The following is a 15,685-nucleotide window of genomic DNA, read 5'->3' as shown; positions in this document are numbered from 1 at the left end:
CGGACACACTACAGGATCACCTAAAGGAGACAATTCAATGCTTAGATGACTTGGGCTGGATTATAAATTATGAGAAATCCCAGCTTCACCCGACTCAGACTATTCAGTTCATAGGAGCAGAATCCACACCCCATTATGCAGGGCATTTCTACCTCAGGACAGAGCTCAGAACCTGTGCACTCAATGCCGAATTCTTTTGAAGCACAAAATAATGAAAGTACACTGAGTACTTGTCCTATTGGGGCACATGGCAGCAGTGATTCATGTCGTCCCTCATGCTTGACTTCATATAAGGCGATTGCAATGGGGATTAAAGTTTCAATGGAATCAGTAAAGCCAGCTGATGTAAAAAAGAATTTGACTGTCAATCTCAATGAAGAAAGATTTAAGGTGGTGGCTGAAACCTGTTGCGTTGGAGGTGAACCCTTAGCCCAAGTTGGGGTTGACATTACCCACAGGGTAAGCCCTATGGGTCCCCACTGTCGGGAAGCAGAGCTGGCTGGGAAACGGAGGCTGACTGGAGCTTCACCAATAACAGCCCACATTCCCTGCAGATTGAGCCCTTGGGTGCTGGGGCTGGCTGGTCATAGGCGGGCCTCCATCAGACGACTCCCAGTTGAAGAAGTGGTAAGTAGCCAGGAACCAGCAGAGGTATCAGGAAGACCAAAGCAAGTCCAGACGAGGCAGGGATCTAGAGACCCGAGCACCAAGGAGGGCCAGGAACAAGAACGGGTGACACCCAGGTAGTAGTAGGCTGGAGCCTGAGAGGGCCAAGTCCAGGAAGATACCATAAGGCATAATTGAAGAACAGGCTGGCATCAGGGCAGGCAGCTGAATTAGCCAAGGTATGGAGTTCAACAGAACAAAGGTCAAAGCTGGGAGTCATTCCAAAGTGTAGTCCAAAACGTAGCAAGGATCAAAGCCAGAGATCAGTCCTGAGCGTGGTCCAGATGTAGCAAGGGTCAAAGCCAGAGGTCAGTCCTAGCAAGGCTAGGAAGGGACCAGGAACGGAGTCAGGAACAGGAACCGGGAATGAAATCAGGAACAAGCAATGAGCACAAACCAAGCGTGGAGACCTGTTGCCAAGGCGAGTAACTAGTGGAGGGACCTGCCTTAAGTAGCAGGGCCCAGTGGTGTCTTTATTCGGGGCCACGGGTTAGTTTCCTGCCGCGGCCCCCTTAAAAGATGGCAAGGCATGCGCACGTGCCTAGAGGGCAGCAGGATGCTGGATGGTGGCGTCTCCCCACAGGACACATGGGCAGACCCGCCGGGAGCTAGGGAGGTCCACGGTGGAGCCAGGAATGGCCGATGAGGCAACAGAGGCTCAGGAGCATAGGTGGCTGCCCACAGCCATGAGGGAGGATGGGCCAGGACCGGGAGCTGGGCGCTGGAGGTGAGTAGGCCCAGTCACGGGCCTGCCGTGGCCTGGACACGCAACAAAACCTTCACTATTATCCAAAGGAGCAGCATTCAGGAATCCTCCTCATCAATTAATTATTACAATAGATGCTTCAAAGAAGAGATGGAGCCCACCTACTTCATTGGAAAACCCAAAGCTTATGATTGCTAGCAGAAAGCTATCTTCAGATAAATCTCTTGCAGCTAAGAGCCATAACAATATGCAATTCATATATTTCAATAAATGATTCGGGGAACATCTGTACTGATCTGCATGGACAATCAAGTAGCTATGATCTACATAAATAAAGATGGAGGGTCAGGTTCCAGGACTCTCTCAAAGCTGTACAGACCTCCAAATAGACAGAACAAAACAGTATATTTCTCCAAGTATCTTACCTACTGGAGTTAGCAAACACCGAAGTGGACAAACTCAGCAGAAGTTTTCATCCGCACGAATGGTCTCTAGGCCAGAGGATAGTGAATGATTTATTTGATCGCTAGGGAACACCTTGTGTGGATCTTTTCACAATGGATCTCAACATGAAGGTAGAGACCTTCTGTTTGATTCTCCCCAGCAATCACAGAATATTTTTATTTATTTATTTATTTAACATTTTTTTTATATACCGCAGTTCTAGAAACAATGTTACTAATCACTTCGGTTTACAAGTAACTTTGGGATGACATAACATATGAGTGTCTTACAGATAACAGGAAGTAAGAACTGGGATTTGGTTAGGATAAATATAAATAACATTGAACAGGATATGATATAACATTTTTGAACAATGAATCTAACATAATTAGCGCTTTGATAATCAAGTAGCAGTCCTGTGATGTGTCAGCATATCCCAGAATATCCCAGTATATGCTTCTAACTCCTTCGACAGAAGGCTTATTCAATGCTTCAATTCCACTCATATATTGAATGATACAGAAATGTATATTGGACAGAGCAGAAATGATACTAATAATTCCGGCATGGCCAAGACAACCATGGTTCGCCTATCTAATACAACTCTCAACTCAGCCACCACTTTTTCTAGAAAACGGTGCAAGAATTCTAACCCAGGAGGGCAGGACGCTCATCCACCCAATGCACTCCTCCCTTCAACTCACAGCATGGAGATTGAGCGGGAGGTATTAGGAGATCTCCAACTGCCACCACAAATTACAGATGTGTTAATAGCAGCCAGAAAACTGTCCACAAGAAGGAACTAATCCTTCAAATGGAAGAGATACTCTAAATGGTGTGTCCAGTGGAGCATTGATCCCTTCACTTGCTCCTTCCCCAAAAGAAAAAAAAATTGCTGATGTACCTACACTCCCTTTCTACCTCAGGTTTAACAGTGACTTTAATCCGAGTTCAGCTAAGTGCTATAGCAGCTTATCACTTCATGGAAGAAAGTTCCTCAATCTCTTCTCATCCATTAATTTCAAAATTTATGAGAGGTTACAATATATTCACCCCCCAATATAGAAACCTATGGTTCCATGGGACGTAAATTTTGTCCTAGATAGCCTGATGAGGGCTCCCTTTGAGCCCATGGAGTCCTTGTCTTTGAAACATATCACTTGGAAAGTAATTTTCCTGTTAGCAGTCCAGGCTCTAGTAATTAATTATCCATACTTTCAGTTTCATCAAGACAAGGTCCTACTATGGATAGACCTGTCCTTTTTACTGAAAATGGTTTTAGCTTTTTATTAAATCAAAGAATTTCATTGCCAACCTTTTCGTTACGTGCCCTAGCTTCGGCACGTAACGTTGGTTCCTCTGCAGGGCACGGGTTGGCCTCCCCAGCGGCAGCCGCGAGCTCCTCCAGGCCTCAGTGTCCCGCGGCAGCGGTCACCGGGCCTTCCACTATGCACCAGGCCACATGCCGGAGTTTAGCGTCTCCAGTGGCGTTGGCTACGCCCCTATGTGTGCGCGCTCTGCCCGATTTCTTATAGGGCCAGGGGCGAGTCATAGCTCCATGGTGCGCCCTGATTGAATGCTCAATATAAGGAAGCTCCTGCCTGCACTTCCTTGCCTTGGCAATCAGGTCGGCACTGTAAGTGTACTAGTTTGCCTCTGTGTTCTCAGTCTTGTTCCAGTCTCGTTCCAGTCTTGTTCCAGCCTTGTTCCAGTGTCCTTCTGTTCCAGCATCCATCTGTCTCGTTTCCCCAGGTAGTACACTCGGACTGTCTCTCTGGTACTGACCTCGGCCTGTCTCTTGACCATCCTGTCTGCTGCCTGGATCCTGACCTCTGCCTGCCTTGTGACCTCATCTGACCTCTGGAACCTGACCCCTGCCTCATCGACTACTCCTCAGACTGACCCTCAGATTCTGACCTTGGCTGCCATTGACTATGTCTCCTGATTCTGGCTCTGTCCCTTGCCTTGTCATCGCCTACGCTGTTCTGGTCCTCCTTGCTCCAGCTGACCTACAGCCTTGAGTCTGACCGCGCTCCCCTGCTGTCCGTGGGCACGCCTGTCTACTACTTCTCCAGGAGATCCTGCAAGGCCCACCTAAGTCCAAGTGGCCCGGGTCCCTATGGGCTCCACCCGGGGGGACCTCGGGCTTCCAGTGGTGAAGCTCATCCTAGCCTCTGTCTCCTCCAGTGCTCCACTCCTTGTGGGCAGGTGCTTCCTGGTCCCTACCAGGGACCCGTTCTCCACTGCTCCAGGACAAGGGTCCATCCCCGAGCAACAAGTTGCCAAGGCCATGGACTCAGCGGAGTCTCCCACCTCCAGGGCCCTACTGGGTTTGGCCGCCACAGTCCAAGAACATCGCAGGGCTTTGGAATCGCTAGCCTCTTCGGTGGAAGAGCTTCATTCACAGCTGCGAGATACAGCTCTGTCCAATTCCATGGGCCTATCAGCCTCTATGCTACCCAAGGCATCGTTGACACTCCCTGCACCTCCTCGATACAATGGGTACCCACGTTCCTGTTGTGGCTTCCTTAATCAGTGCTTCATGCAGTTTGCACTGCAACCCTCCTTGTTCCTGAAGGAAACCACTAAACTGACCTTCATTCTTTCCCATCTGGAAGGGAAGGCTCCTGCATGGGTCTCTCCTCTATAGGAATATTCTGATCCCATACTTTCCAAGTTATCAGAGTTTGAGGCTCTCTTCAAGCAGACATTCGGAGACCCAGGTTGCCAAGCTGTAGCCAGCCATGATCTGCTCCACCTCCATCAAGGGTCACGGACCCTCTCTGAGTATATGGTGGAGATCAGGACCCTGGTCACTGAACTCAGGTGGCAAGAAGATTGTCTGCAAGCCATCTTCCTAGATGGACTCTCCAGCGCTCTCAAAGATGAACTCTCCATCTGTGAGACTCCCACGTCTCTAGAGGACCTGATTTCCCTCACCGGGAAGATCGACCATCGTCTCCGGCAAAGGCGCCTAGAAGTAAAGGCTTCCCGCTCTCCTGTACTGTGTCCCACATGTGTCCAGAGTCCTCCAGCCAAGACTCCAGCACCACCGCCTTCTTCTGTGGTGGAACCTATGGAGGTGAACTGTGGGCGACTGTCTCCGACTAAACATCTCCGTTGGAGGAAGAGGGTCTTTGCCTTTACTGTGGCACTTCCGGACATCTTCGGCTCATCCGGAAAACTGCAAACACCTGAGCTCGGCAGGGGTCTCGAGCTTAGGTGCTATTGTCACCGGCCCCCAACTCCTTCTTCTCATCTCTCTGGGCATTGAGGCCCACTCCTTCGCCACCACTGCTCTTGTCGATACAGGAGCTAGTGGCAGCTTCATCATGGATGACATTGTCAAGCTTTTGAACATTCCTCTATGGCCATTAGATGTGAGTCTCTGCATCGCCTCCATTCAAGGAGAACATCTTCCTGGGCTCATCACCCATCAAACAGTGGCTGTACATCTCACCATGGGCACTCTCCATGAGGAGGAGATGTCCTTCTATGTGTTATTCTACACATCCCATTATCCTGAGGCTGCCCTGGCTCCAGGCCCATGAACCCCAGTTCGATTGGCATTCCCTGCAGTTGGTACAGTGGGGCCCCAAATGCCAGAAGACATGTCTAGGTCAAGTATCTCCAGTAGTCTCAATTCAATTCAATTGCCCCATAGAATTTCTGCCAGGCACTATGCCTCCCAAGGGCAGAATTTATCCGCTGTCTCACCCAGAAACCCTAGCCATGTCTGAGTATATCAAAGAGAACCTAGCAAAAGGGTTCATTCATCTTTCTGATTCTCCTGCCGGAGCAGGCTTTTATTTCGTCAAGAAAAAGGATGGCAGGTTACGCCCTTGTATTGACTACAGAGGGCTCAACACCATAACCCACAAAGACTGATATCCCTTGCCCCTTATCAGCGAGCTGTTCGACCACCTCCAAGGGGCACAGATCTTCACCAAGTTGGATCTGAGGGGTGCATACAATCTGGTACGCATCCAAACTGATGATATCTGTAAAACCACATTCAACACGAGGGATGGTCACTATGAGTATACCATGATGCCCTTTGGGTATGCAATGCCCCAGCAGTCTTTCAACGCCTTATGAATGAAATACTCCGAGATCTCTTGTACTCATTCATAGTCTTATATCTTGATGACATCCTGATCTTTTCCAAAGACCTTGAATCGTATCGAGACCGTTTGGACTGACCTCCAACATCTACGAGAAAACCATCTATATGCCAAGTTGGAAAAGTGCCTCTTCGAATGAAATCGCTTACCCTTCTTAGGGTACATCATATCTGTTTGAGGTTTCTCCATGGACCCAGATAAAGTTCAAGGGATCCGAGACTGGCCCCAGCCAGTAGGCCTATGAGCCTTACAATGTTTCCTTGGCTTTACTAATTATTACCGGAGCTTCATTGCAATTATTCTACCCTAGCTGCTCTTCTTACCGCCAATACCAAGAAAGGGGCTAAGCCTCATGAGTGGACTCCCAAATCACAAGCAGCCTTTCAGATGCTCAAAGAAGCTTTCTGTTTCGGTCCTTGTCTTCAGCCTCTGCAATTGGAGCAGGAGCCGTCTTAAGCCAGTTTTCTCCCAAGGGTAAACTGATACCTTGTTCATTCTACTCACACAAGTTCTCTCCTACCGAGCAACACTATACCGTTAGTGACCGAGAATGTCTCGCCGTCATGTTGGCACTTCAAGAATGGCGCCCCTGGTTGGAGGGGGCGCAACACCAATTTACCATTTTCACCAACCATAAGAATCATGAGCACCTTAAGGAAGCTCAACTGTTGAATCCTCGACAAGCCCGATGGACGCTCTTCTTTGAACGGTTCAATTTCATTCTATGTTATCGCCCAGCTTCCAAAAATCTCTGTGCTGATGCAGTATCAAGATCCTTTGAACCTGAGGATGTCCCTGATGTTCCCCGATACATCATTGATGCTGCCTGCATATCCCTTGCCGTGACCACTACAGTCCCAGCTGGGAAAACCGTCGTTCCACGTAGATTACGTGAATGAGTCCTGAGATGGGCTCATGATTTCAAGTTGGCAGGATACCCAGGTCATGCCAGGACCCTAGAGATGTTGCAGAGATATTATTAGTGGCCCAACATGGTGCAAGACTCTCGTAATTATGTAGATTCCTGTCCCGTCTGCGCCCAACAGAAGCTGCCTACCAGATGGCCTTGGGGCTTACTCCAACCACTTCCAGCATCCACCGAGCCATGGTCCAGCATCTCAACAGACTTTATCACAGATCTGCCTCCATCCCAGAACAATACCGTAATCTGGGTCATTATCGACTGTTTTTCGAAAATGGGTCACTTCATTCCCTTGCCGGACCTCCCATCTGCCCCAGAATTAGCCAAGTTGTTTCTAAAACACATTTTCCATCTCCATGGACTCCCAAAGGAGATTATATCTGACCGAGAACCCTAGTTTGCCACCAGGTACTGGAGCTCCCTATGTAAGAAGTTTAACATTGCCCTGAGTTTCACGTCGGCCTATCACCCACAGACCAATGGTCAAGTTGAAAGGACCAACCAGACTTTTAAAACATTTCTTTGTTCCTACATGAATGACCAGCAGGACTACCCTGGGCTGAGCTGTTGCACAATATCCACGCTGCTGCCACCGATGTATCTCCATTCTCCGTGGTATTCAGATGACAACCTCGGCTACCACTTCCAGTTCCGCTGACTGTTCCTTCTCCAGCTGTGCAATCCATGGCTCACACCATTCAGCAAGTGTGGAATCAAGTCAAAGTGTACCTTTCTCAGGCCGCTGAATGTTCCAAGCGTACTTCTGATGACCATAGACGTCCAACTCCACTCTTCCGTCCTGGTCAGAAGATGTGGTTAAGCACCTGACACATAAGATTGAGACTCCCTTCTCATTGCCTGGCTCCCAAGTACATTGGCCCATTTCTGGTGCTTCAAAGAGTGGGAGCAGTGTCTTATCAGCTCCAGCTACCTCGTGCCATGGGTATCCACAACACATTCCATGTCTCTCTGTTGAAGCCTTTGGTCCTCTCCTGGCCCTCTTGTAGAGATCCGTGCGTGGGTCCATGCATGGGCCAGCCGTGGACGGGGCCAATAACAGTACCCCCCCCCCCCCCCAGGCCTCCCTCTATTTATTTATTTATTTTATTTATTTAACAGCTTTTCTATACCGACATTAAAATACACATCATATTGGTTTACATTTTAACGTAAAAAAGGTGGAAAATTACAATAAACAGGGAAAGGGGGAACAGGGCAACTGATAAATACAAAAGGAAGCACAGAGAGGTGAAATTTAGCAAAATGAAAAATGAAAACTAAAGAGAATACAGTATGCAAAATGTAAAACATATCTACAAATATACAAGCAGTAGTATGTGGCTACATGGAGTCATCAGAGAGCAATTGAGTAGTATGTGGCTACATGGAGTCATCAGAGAGCAATTGAGAGGTGTCATGGTGTCATGAGTCACCACCTCGGATCTCTACTGAACCAGACTCATCTCTCCAGGTAAGAGAGGTCCTCGACGTCCGTCAGCGTTGAGGTAGATGGGAGTTTCTCTTAGCCTGGGAGGGTTATGGGGCTGAGGAGAACTTGTGGGAACCCTCCCACAACATTCTCGATAAAGAGCTCCTCAGAACCTTCCATAGGACTTATCCTGATAAGCCTAGACCGCGTAGAGGGAGGCCTAGAAGGGGGGTACTGTTACGGGCCCCGTCCGCGGCTGGCCCATGCACGGGCCCACGCACGGGCCTGCTCACCTCATTGGTTCCTCTGCAGAGCATGGGTCGGCCTCCCCAGCAGCAGCCGTGAGTTCCTCCAGGCCTCAGCATCCCGCGGCAGTGGTTGCCGGACCTTCCACTACGCACTAGGCCTCACACCGGAGTTCGGCATCTCCAGTGGCGTTGGCCATGCCCCTACACGTGCACGCTGCGCCCAGTCTATTTTAGGGCCAGGGGCGGGTCCTAGCTCCGTGGTGCGCCCTGATTGAATGCTCAATATAAGGAAGTTCCTGCCTGAACTTCATTACCTTGGCAATCGGGTCGGCACTGTAAGTGTACTAGTTTGCCTCTGTGTTCTCAGTCTTGTTCCAGCCTTGTTCCAGCATCCTTCTGTTCCAGCCTTGTTCCAGCGTCCTTCTGTTCCAGCGTCTGTCTGTCTCGTCTCCCCAGTTAGTACCTTTGGACTGTCTCTCTGGTACTGACCTTGGCCTGTCTCTTTACCATCCTGTCTGCTGCCTGGATCCTGACCTCTGCCTGCCTTGTGACCTCATCTGACCTCTGGAACCTGACCCTGCCTCTTCGACTGACCCTTGGATTCTGATCTCGGCTGCCATTGACTACGTCTCCTGATTCTGGCCCTGTCCCTTGCCTTGTCATTGTCTATGCTGTTCTGGTCCTCCTTGCTCCAGCTGACCTACAGCCTCGAGTCCGATCACACTCTCCTGCTGTCCATGGGCATGCCTGTCTACTACTTCTCCAGGAGATTCTGTGAGGTCCACCTAAGTCCAAGCGGCTCGGGTCCCTACGGGCTCCACCCAGGGGGACCTCGGGCTTCCAGTGGTGAAGCTCATCCTAGCCTCTGTCTCCTCCAGTGCTCCGCCCCCTGGGGGCAGGTGCTTCCTGGTCCCTACCAGGGAGCCGTTCTCTACTGCTCCAGGACAAGGGTCCACCCCTGAGCACAACACTTTTTCCCTAAACCTCATGCGAATAAAAGGGAATGAGAGCTACACATATTAGACTGCACGAGAGGCCTTGCATATTACAAACAGAGAAATCAAGCAGTCAGATGTACCTCACAACTTTTCGTCTCCTTCAAACCTGAATACCCAGAAAAAACAGTAAAGAAGAGTACGCTGTCAAACTGGATAACGCAGTGCATCCAGTTCTGCTATGAGTCTCATTCCCTAGTGCTCAAGGATCCAATTAAAATAACATCAGGTTAGAGCAACAGCAACTTCATTGGCATATTTACATAACATTCCAGTTCAAGAAATCTGCAAAGCAGCAATGTGGTCATCAGTTCACACATTCACTTCCCATTACTGTCGATCTGCATTCAGCGGTGGATAGAGCAGTGGGATCAGTGGTGTTGCATCACGTCCAACAGAAATAATGGCTGTCCACAAACGTTAGGTTGCTTAAAACATCTACAGACATTACATTATAGCAAGCAACCTTTAGCTTGGGACTCCCAGACAGCAAGGCTAAATAAGCCTGCTTATCCACGGAAAAAGCAAGTTTGCTTACCGTAAACAGTGTCTTCTGTAGTTAGTAGGATGATTTAGCCATGCGTCCCCTTCCACCTCCCTGGACAACCTTCGACTACCGTTGCACATCTGCTTAATCAGCTGAAGGGAACTGCTCGATATGCATGGGAAGTAGCCATGCAGCCGCAGAAGAAGAACTTTTTTGAGCTTAGAGATAAAACTCTGCCCTCTGACAACCGGATGACATTACCCGGACAGCATGGCTAAATCATCCTGCTATCTACGGAAAACACTGTTTACAGTAAGCAAATTTGCTTTAATTGTTTTATTGTATTTTTGTTATTGTTTTATCTATGTAAAGTTGTTATCTGCACTGAACAGAAATTTTTGGAAATCGCAGACTACAAGATTTGTAAATAAATAAATAATGCTCACCAGGGGTTGAACTAGTGGCCATCTGACAGTACACCGAGTAGGAAATGCGTAAGTTTTTTGGCTACACCTGCAAATGTGCCACTCTCCTGGCAACCACTCACACTCTAAATGGGTTCTACTTGCCTTTGGGCAAGTATGCTGCCCTCAAGCTGTTCCCTAAGGATCTGATTTTAAAATGCATTTAAACAGGTAAATGCACTTTACCCATGTAAGCAGGCTTTGAAAATTGCTACAATATATGCCATTGAACTGTCCATAGGATGTTCACTAAAAATTTTATTGTTAAAAAGGAGGCACAGTGAAGGTAAAATATATTACATAAATCTGCATTGCAACAGGCAGGGTAAAATAGAAAAAGATTACATAGTAACATTTACTTTCTGCTGAAAACTATAGGACTAAGTGTTGCCCCCTATCTCAGTTAAAAGTGCCAATTTTTTGTAAGGTTTGACAGTCCAAGCCCAGCTGTATGTCTTACTTTCCACAAACAGTATTTTAACTGTCACTCCTTGGAGCCTGGCAGCAGAGTTATCAGTTGAGACTATCTCACATTAACCCCTTCAGTGCCAGCTGCTGGTGACCTTGAAAAACTGCTACCTGCGGTTCAGTAAAAGGAGTTTAAAATGACAAACTACTGTTTTGCCATAGCACCATTTGGGTTTTCTGACCTTACAGTTCTTTCACATTTCATGTGGGTGTAACGTGAAAGAATAAAAGGAAGACTGAGGTAAGGTACAGCTCTCTGGATTTTCTACAAGAGGGAAAGAAAACAATTTTGACAAATCTCCCCATAAAACATTTTCTAAACTGCATGGCTCAGGCAGGCACAAGTCCGACATATTCCTGCTCTAAACTGAAGTAAATGTTTGTGAGATTCAGGGCTCCAGGAGGCAAGTATAAAGAGTGTAATTGTATGGGTAGATACCTTTTTCTGAACCTGTTCATGGGTGGAACTGAGGTTATTAATGGAGTGTTGATCGTGACTTTGCATCCTGTGGCCCTTTTTTGAGCCATGTTAAATATTTTCTTGACTACCCTGCATATCTCCTAAATTGACACTTACAGTAGCTGCTATTTGGCAAATTTTAAATTTCCTCAGTTATTTGCCCTCTGAAATTCCAAAATACTGGGGTGAATTGATCCATAAGTAATTCTGTTTATTATGCATTATGATAATGCAAACAACTTGATTATATTTTAGGTTGGTACAACACCATTATTTGAAGTGCGTCTACAGCTAGAAAATGGTGACTTGATATTCTCTCCACAACTGGGGTTGGGAGTATCTGAGGGCTTCTTGGATATGATAGAAAATTTGATGAGTGATGTATACAAAACAGCTCAACTTTTAACACGACTGGCTAGAGAAAAACCCAGCTATAAGGTTAGTTCTATGATGAAATATGTTCTTCCTGTGTTAACAGAGATTTAATAATATTCTCATTTGGAACAGGTTATTCATAATAACTTTCTGAGGTCCATATTCAGTAAGCCAGCGAGTGGACAAGTTACCCAGCTAAAGTTAGCTGGGTAACTTGTCCTAGACATACAGCAGTTAAATGCCCTGCTGAATATCCCTGATTAAAGTTATCCAGCTAACCAAAAGGGCTGTCAGCTGCCTCCAGATTTTCAGGACAGGTTGATCTTGTACTGGATTTACCCCATTGCATGCAGAGACTTGTTTTCTTGCTTTTCTAAGGAAATGCAAAAGGAAAATTCAGAACTACAAGTCCCTGAATTCGGTAAAGTAAAACAAGGACTGGATTCACTTGTCCTGAACTTTGGAGCCAGTTGGCAACCCATCAGTTTTTTAATATGAGTGGTTAGGTTTAAAGTTATTTGGCCTTGTATAGCTGGATAACCTGCTACTTAACCAGATATCTTCAAAAGATATCCAGTTAGGAGGTACTATTAAATACAAGATGAATTTTCAAAATGTCATGCGCATAAAATATAGCATATATGTGCATAAGTAGCTTCTCCTCGGATATTCCATATTTTATAAAGGTTGAAATACACGCATATGTTCACTTTCATCTGCACATATACGCATATAAAAAAGGGGCAATCCGGGGCAGTGTTGTTAACAGTTACGCATGTAATTTGCTATTTTAAAAAAACACATTTATATTTTCCAACGTATTTGTATATTTTTATACATGCTAATTATCTGGTGTAATTGATATTAAATGCGTTTATTGTGTAGTACTGACAGGGTGGGAGGTCTGGGTGGACTGAGGGAAATTCAGGCTGAAAAGCCAGGAGAGGCGTGATGACCTGGAAAAGGACTGGATGAACTGGTGGACTAATTGGTAAACTAGTTGACATGCACATGTTTTAAAATTGGCTGATTTGTGTGTGTAAATCAGGACTTACGTAAGTGCTAGTTTACTTTCACTTGTAAAGTATATTTATGCATGTATATATTTAAAATAGGTGGGTAAAGTATCTGCGTTCAATCCCTTGATATACGTGGTTTAATGGATTGCATATATTTGTGCATAAGCCTACATATGAATATGTATTGCATGGTAGAATTATGCAAATTTTATTAAACATGCATATATCATATGTGAGTATTATAAAATACTATAGCAAATACGCATATGACCATGTGTATATGCTGCAATGCACAGTTGTTTGAAAGTTATTCTCCCTATTTTTTTTAAAAGTGCCTTGCTGGCTTACAGTCCTATTCCCACCCCCTCCACAATATGTCTTATCTGGCTATGCTGGCCAAGCAGCCCCCACCCCACCAAAACCCCACCCCCTTTGCCCCTATTTTTTTTTTTCAAAAGGAGGTTCCCTGTACGTACCCGGATCAGTTCAGACTCCTGTGTTTTGCCCCCCCCCCCCCAGCAGATGGAGACAGAGCAGTTACCATAACAACGCTCCGACTATAAATAGAATGGTGCCACCTACAGTCCGGCAGTATTCTTCTGTCTCCAGCAGATGGGGGAGATTCCAAACCTATAGTCTGGGCTGGGTACTTACTTGGTTATTCTTGTGTTTAATTAGTTTAGGGGGGGTTTTGTCTTTTATATTCTGGCTTGTTTATGCTTTATTTAAAAATAAAAAAGGAGCATAAGAAAGCAGCTTGTGGCAGCACAGTGGTCGTTAGCCTCCCAGGTGGTTGTTAGGTTCTGAAAGAACTATCCCACGCTGGTCTGAGGCAGCTGCTTCACAGGGTCGAGGGCCATATTTATCTTCTCAGCAGCTGGGTGCGATACCGGGGAGTCCGGCTCACTCCACCGGAAGGGATCAGCATATTGGACTACTGCCGGGCAAGTTTTATAATTTAAAAAAAAAAAAAAAGTTTTGCTTTTTCTCCCGTGTCGACACTCTCTCTCTCCTTGTCTCAGCGCAGCATTTGCTTTTTGTTTTTGGCTATTTCTTCATGATTTTTGTAAAAATTTTTGTATTTTGTTTGATTTTTCTGTCATAACTCGATGTCGCGTTCGTCGGTTTGCTGCGCGTGCGGGTCGGCTCGTGTGCAACTCTCTAGGGAGGATCTTTGCTCTGATTGTATCCCGGGGGGAGGGGTCGTCGGGAGCCGGAAAAAATGTTAAATCTGCAAAACTAGCAAAAGCAAAGTCTGCCCGAGTCCCTGTGGGGACCTCTGCTGCAATTCACTCTAAAGCTGATCAGTTCCCTTTCAGTGTGGGAACAGGGCTCTTTTTCAGTCTTTCAGGGTTGTGACTAGTGCAGCGCCGGGGGAAGGGATTTTACGTTCTTCTCTTTCTCACCAGCAAGGTGTTCCAATGGACAGGGAACCTTCACACCCTATTTCCCCTGCCATGGAGGATAGCCCCAAGGGGGCTTCTGACCCTCTTCCTCTTTTTCCTCACAATTTGTGTTGTAGCTCCATAAAGCTTACAAGGAGAGGAAGTTAGGGAAGCTGCAATCTGGCAAAAAGGATATTTCTCAGAGTTCTATGTCTTCTGCTAAGAAACGGTCTATCCCTAAGGGAGGTGCAGAGCCTACTCAGCCTAAATGTATCCGTCGGTCAGGGGTTTCCCAGATTACTCTAGATACTTCTAGTCAGGACACTGATCCAGATGACCCAGACCTCCAGCCCAAACCTCCGCAGGGGGTGGATGTAGACTCTGATTTACAGCACCATAGCACAATGTGTGGGACGCATGCTGAGGAGGGGGATGGCCCAAAGGTAGTGCGCCTTTTTAGAAAGGAGGAGTTGGGTCCCCTTATTCCTGCTATTTTAGCAGAATTGGGCATTGAATGTCCCCCAGAAGAATCTAAATTGGGTGCTATAGATCCTGTGTTGCTGGGTCTGAGAGGCCCTGCTTCTTCTTTTCCTTTTCATTTCTCAGCTACAGATTTGCTTTTCCGAGAATGGGATACCCCAGATCTGGTTTTGAAAGTGAGTAAGGCCATTGACAAGTTATATCCTCTAGGGATGTGAATCGTTTTTGAACGATTAAAATTATCGTCAGATAATTTTAAAATCGTTAGAGTGCACGATACAATACAAATGCCCCCGATTTATCGTCAGGGGCATTTGTATTGTATCGTTAAATAGGGCGTGGGAAAACCGACACACCAAAACAACCCTAAGACCCACCCCGAACCTTTAAAACAAATCCCCCACCCTCCCGAACCCCTCCAAAATGTTTTAAATTACCTGGGGTCCAGTGGGGGGGGGGGTCCCGTCGCGATCTCCAGCTCTCTGGCCATGGCTGCGTTGAGAAATGGCGCCGGTGGCCCTTTGCCCTTATGTGACAGGGCAAAGGTAGCGCCGGCGCCATTTTGGTTCCTGGCTCCCGACGTCACGCGTGCAGGAGATCGCTCCTGGACCCCCAGGGACTTTTGGCCAGCTTGGGGGGGCCTCCTGACCCCCACAAGACTTGCCAAAAGTCCAGCGGGGGTCCGGGAGCGACCTCCTGCACGCGGGCCGTATTGCCAATATTCAAAATGGCGCCGGTGCTACCTTTGCCCTCACTTTGTCATATGGGCGACGATAATTTTAATCGTTCAAAAACGATTCACATCCCTAGAGGATATAGCTTGTCAATGGCCTTGGGTGCTCCTTTCGACACTCAGCAAGGCAAAGTTTTTTTCTTACCATGGAACGCATCTCCAAGATGCAAGTCCAAGTTTGAGGTTTAATGCTCAAGCACCCACCCAGAGTCAGAGATTATTTACAGGTTCTCGGGTCTATGACTTCAACATTAGAACTGGTACCCTGGGCCTTTGCTCA

At 47.0% G+C, this 15,685-nt stretch overlaps 1 protein-coding gene across 1 annotated transcript in view; it reads left to right on the top strand.

The window, feature by feature from the left end:
• Positions 1 to 15,685, top strand: part of DNAH17 (dynein axonemal heavy chain 17) — a 1,486,981-nt gene that overhangs the window by 469,586 nt on the left and 1,001,710 nt on the right. Inside the window, exon 18 of the mRNA XM_029599137.1 lies at positions 11,669 to 11,851. Within this exon, the coding sequence (XP_029454997.1) occupies positions 11,669 to 11,851 (183 nt within the window). The remainder of the gene's footprint in view (positions 1 to 11,668; positions 11,852 to 15,685) is intronic.

The sequence above is a fragment of the Rhinatrema bivittatum genome, chromosome 4 (assembly GCF_901001135.1).
Source record: "Rhinatrema bivittatum chromosome 4, aRhiBiv1.1, whole genome shotgun sequence".
NCBI lineage: Eukaryota > Metazoa > Chordata > Amphibia > Gymnophiona > Rhinatrematidae > Rhinatrema > Rhinatrema bivittatum.
Note: the sequence above shows the minus strand (reverse complement) of the source record. Positions and strands in the feature narration are given on the sequence as shown.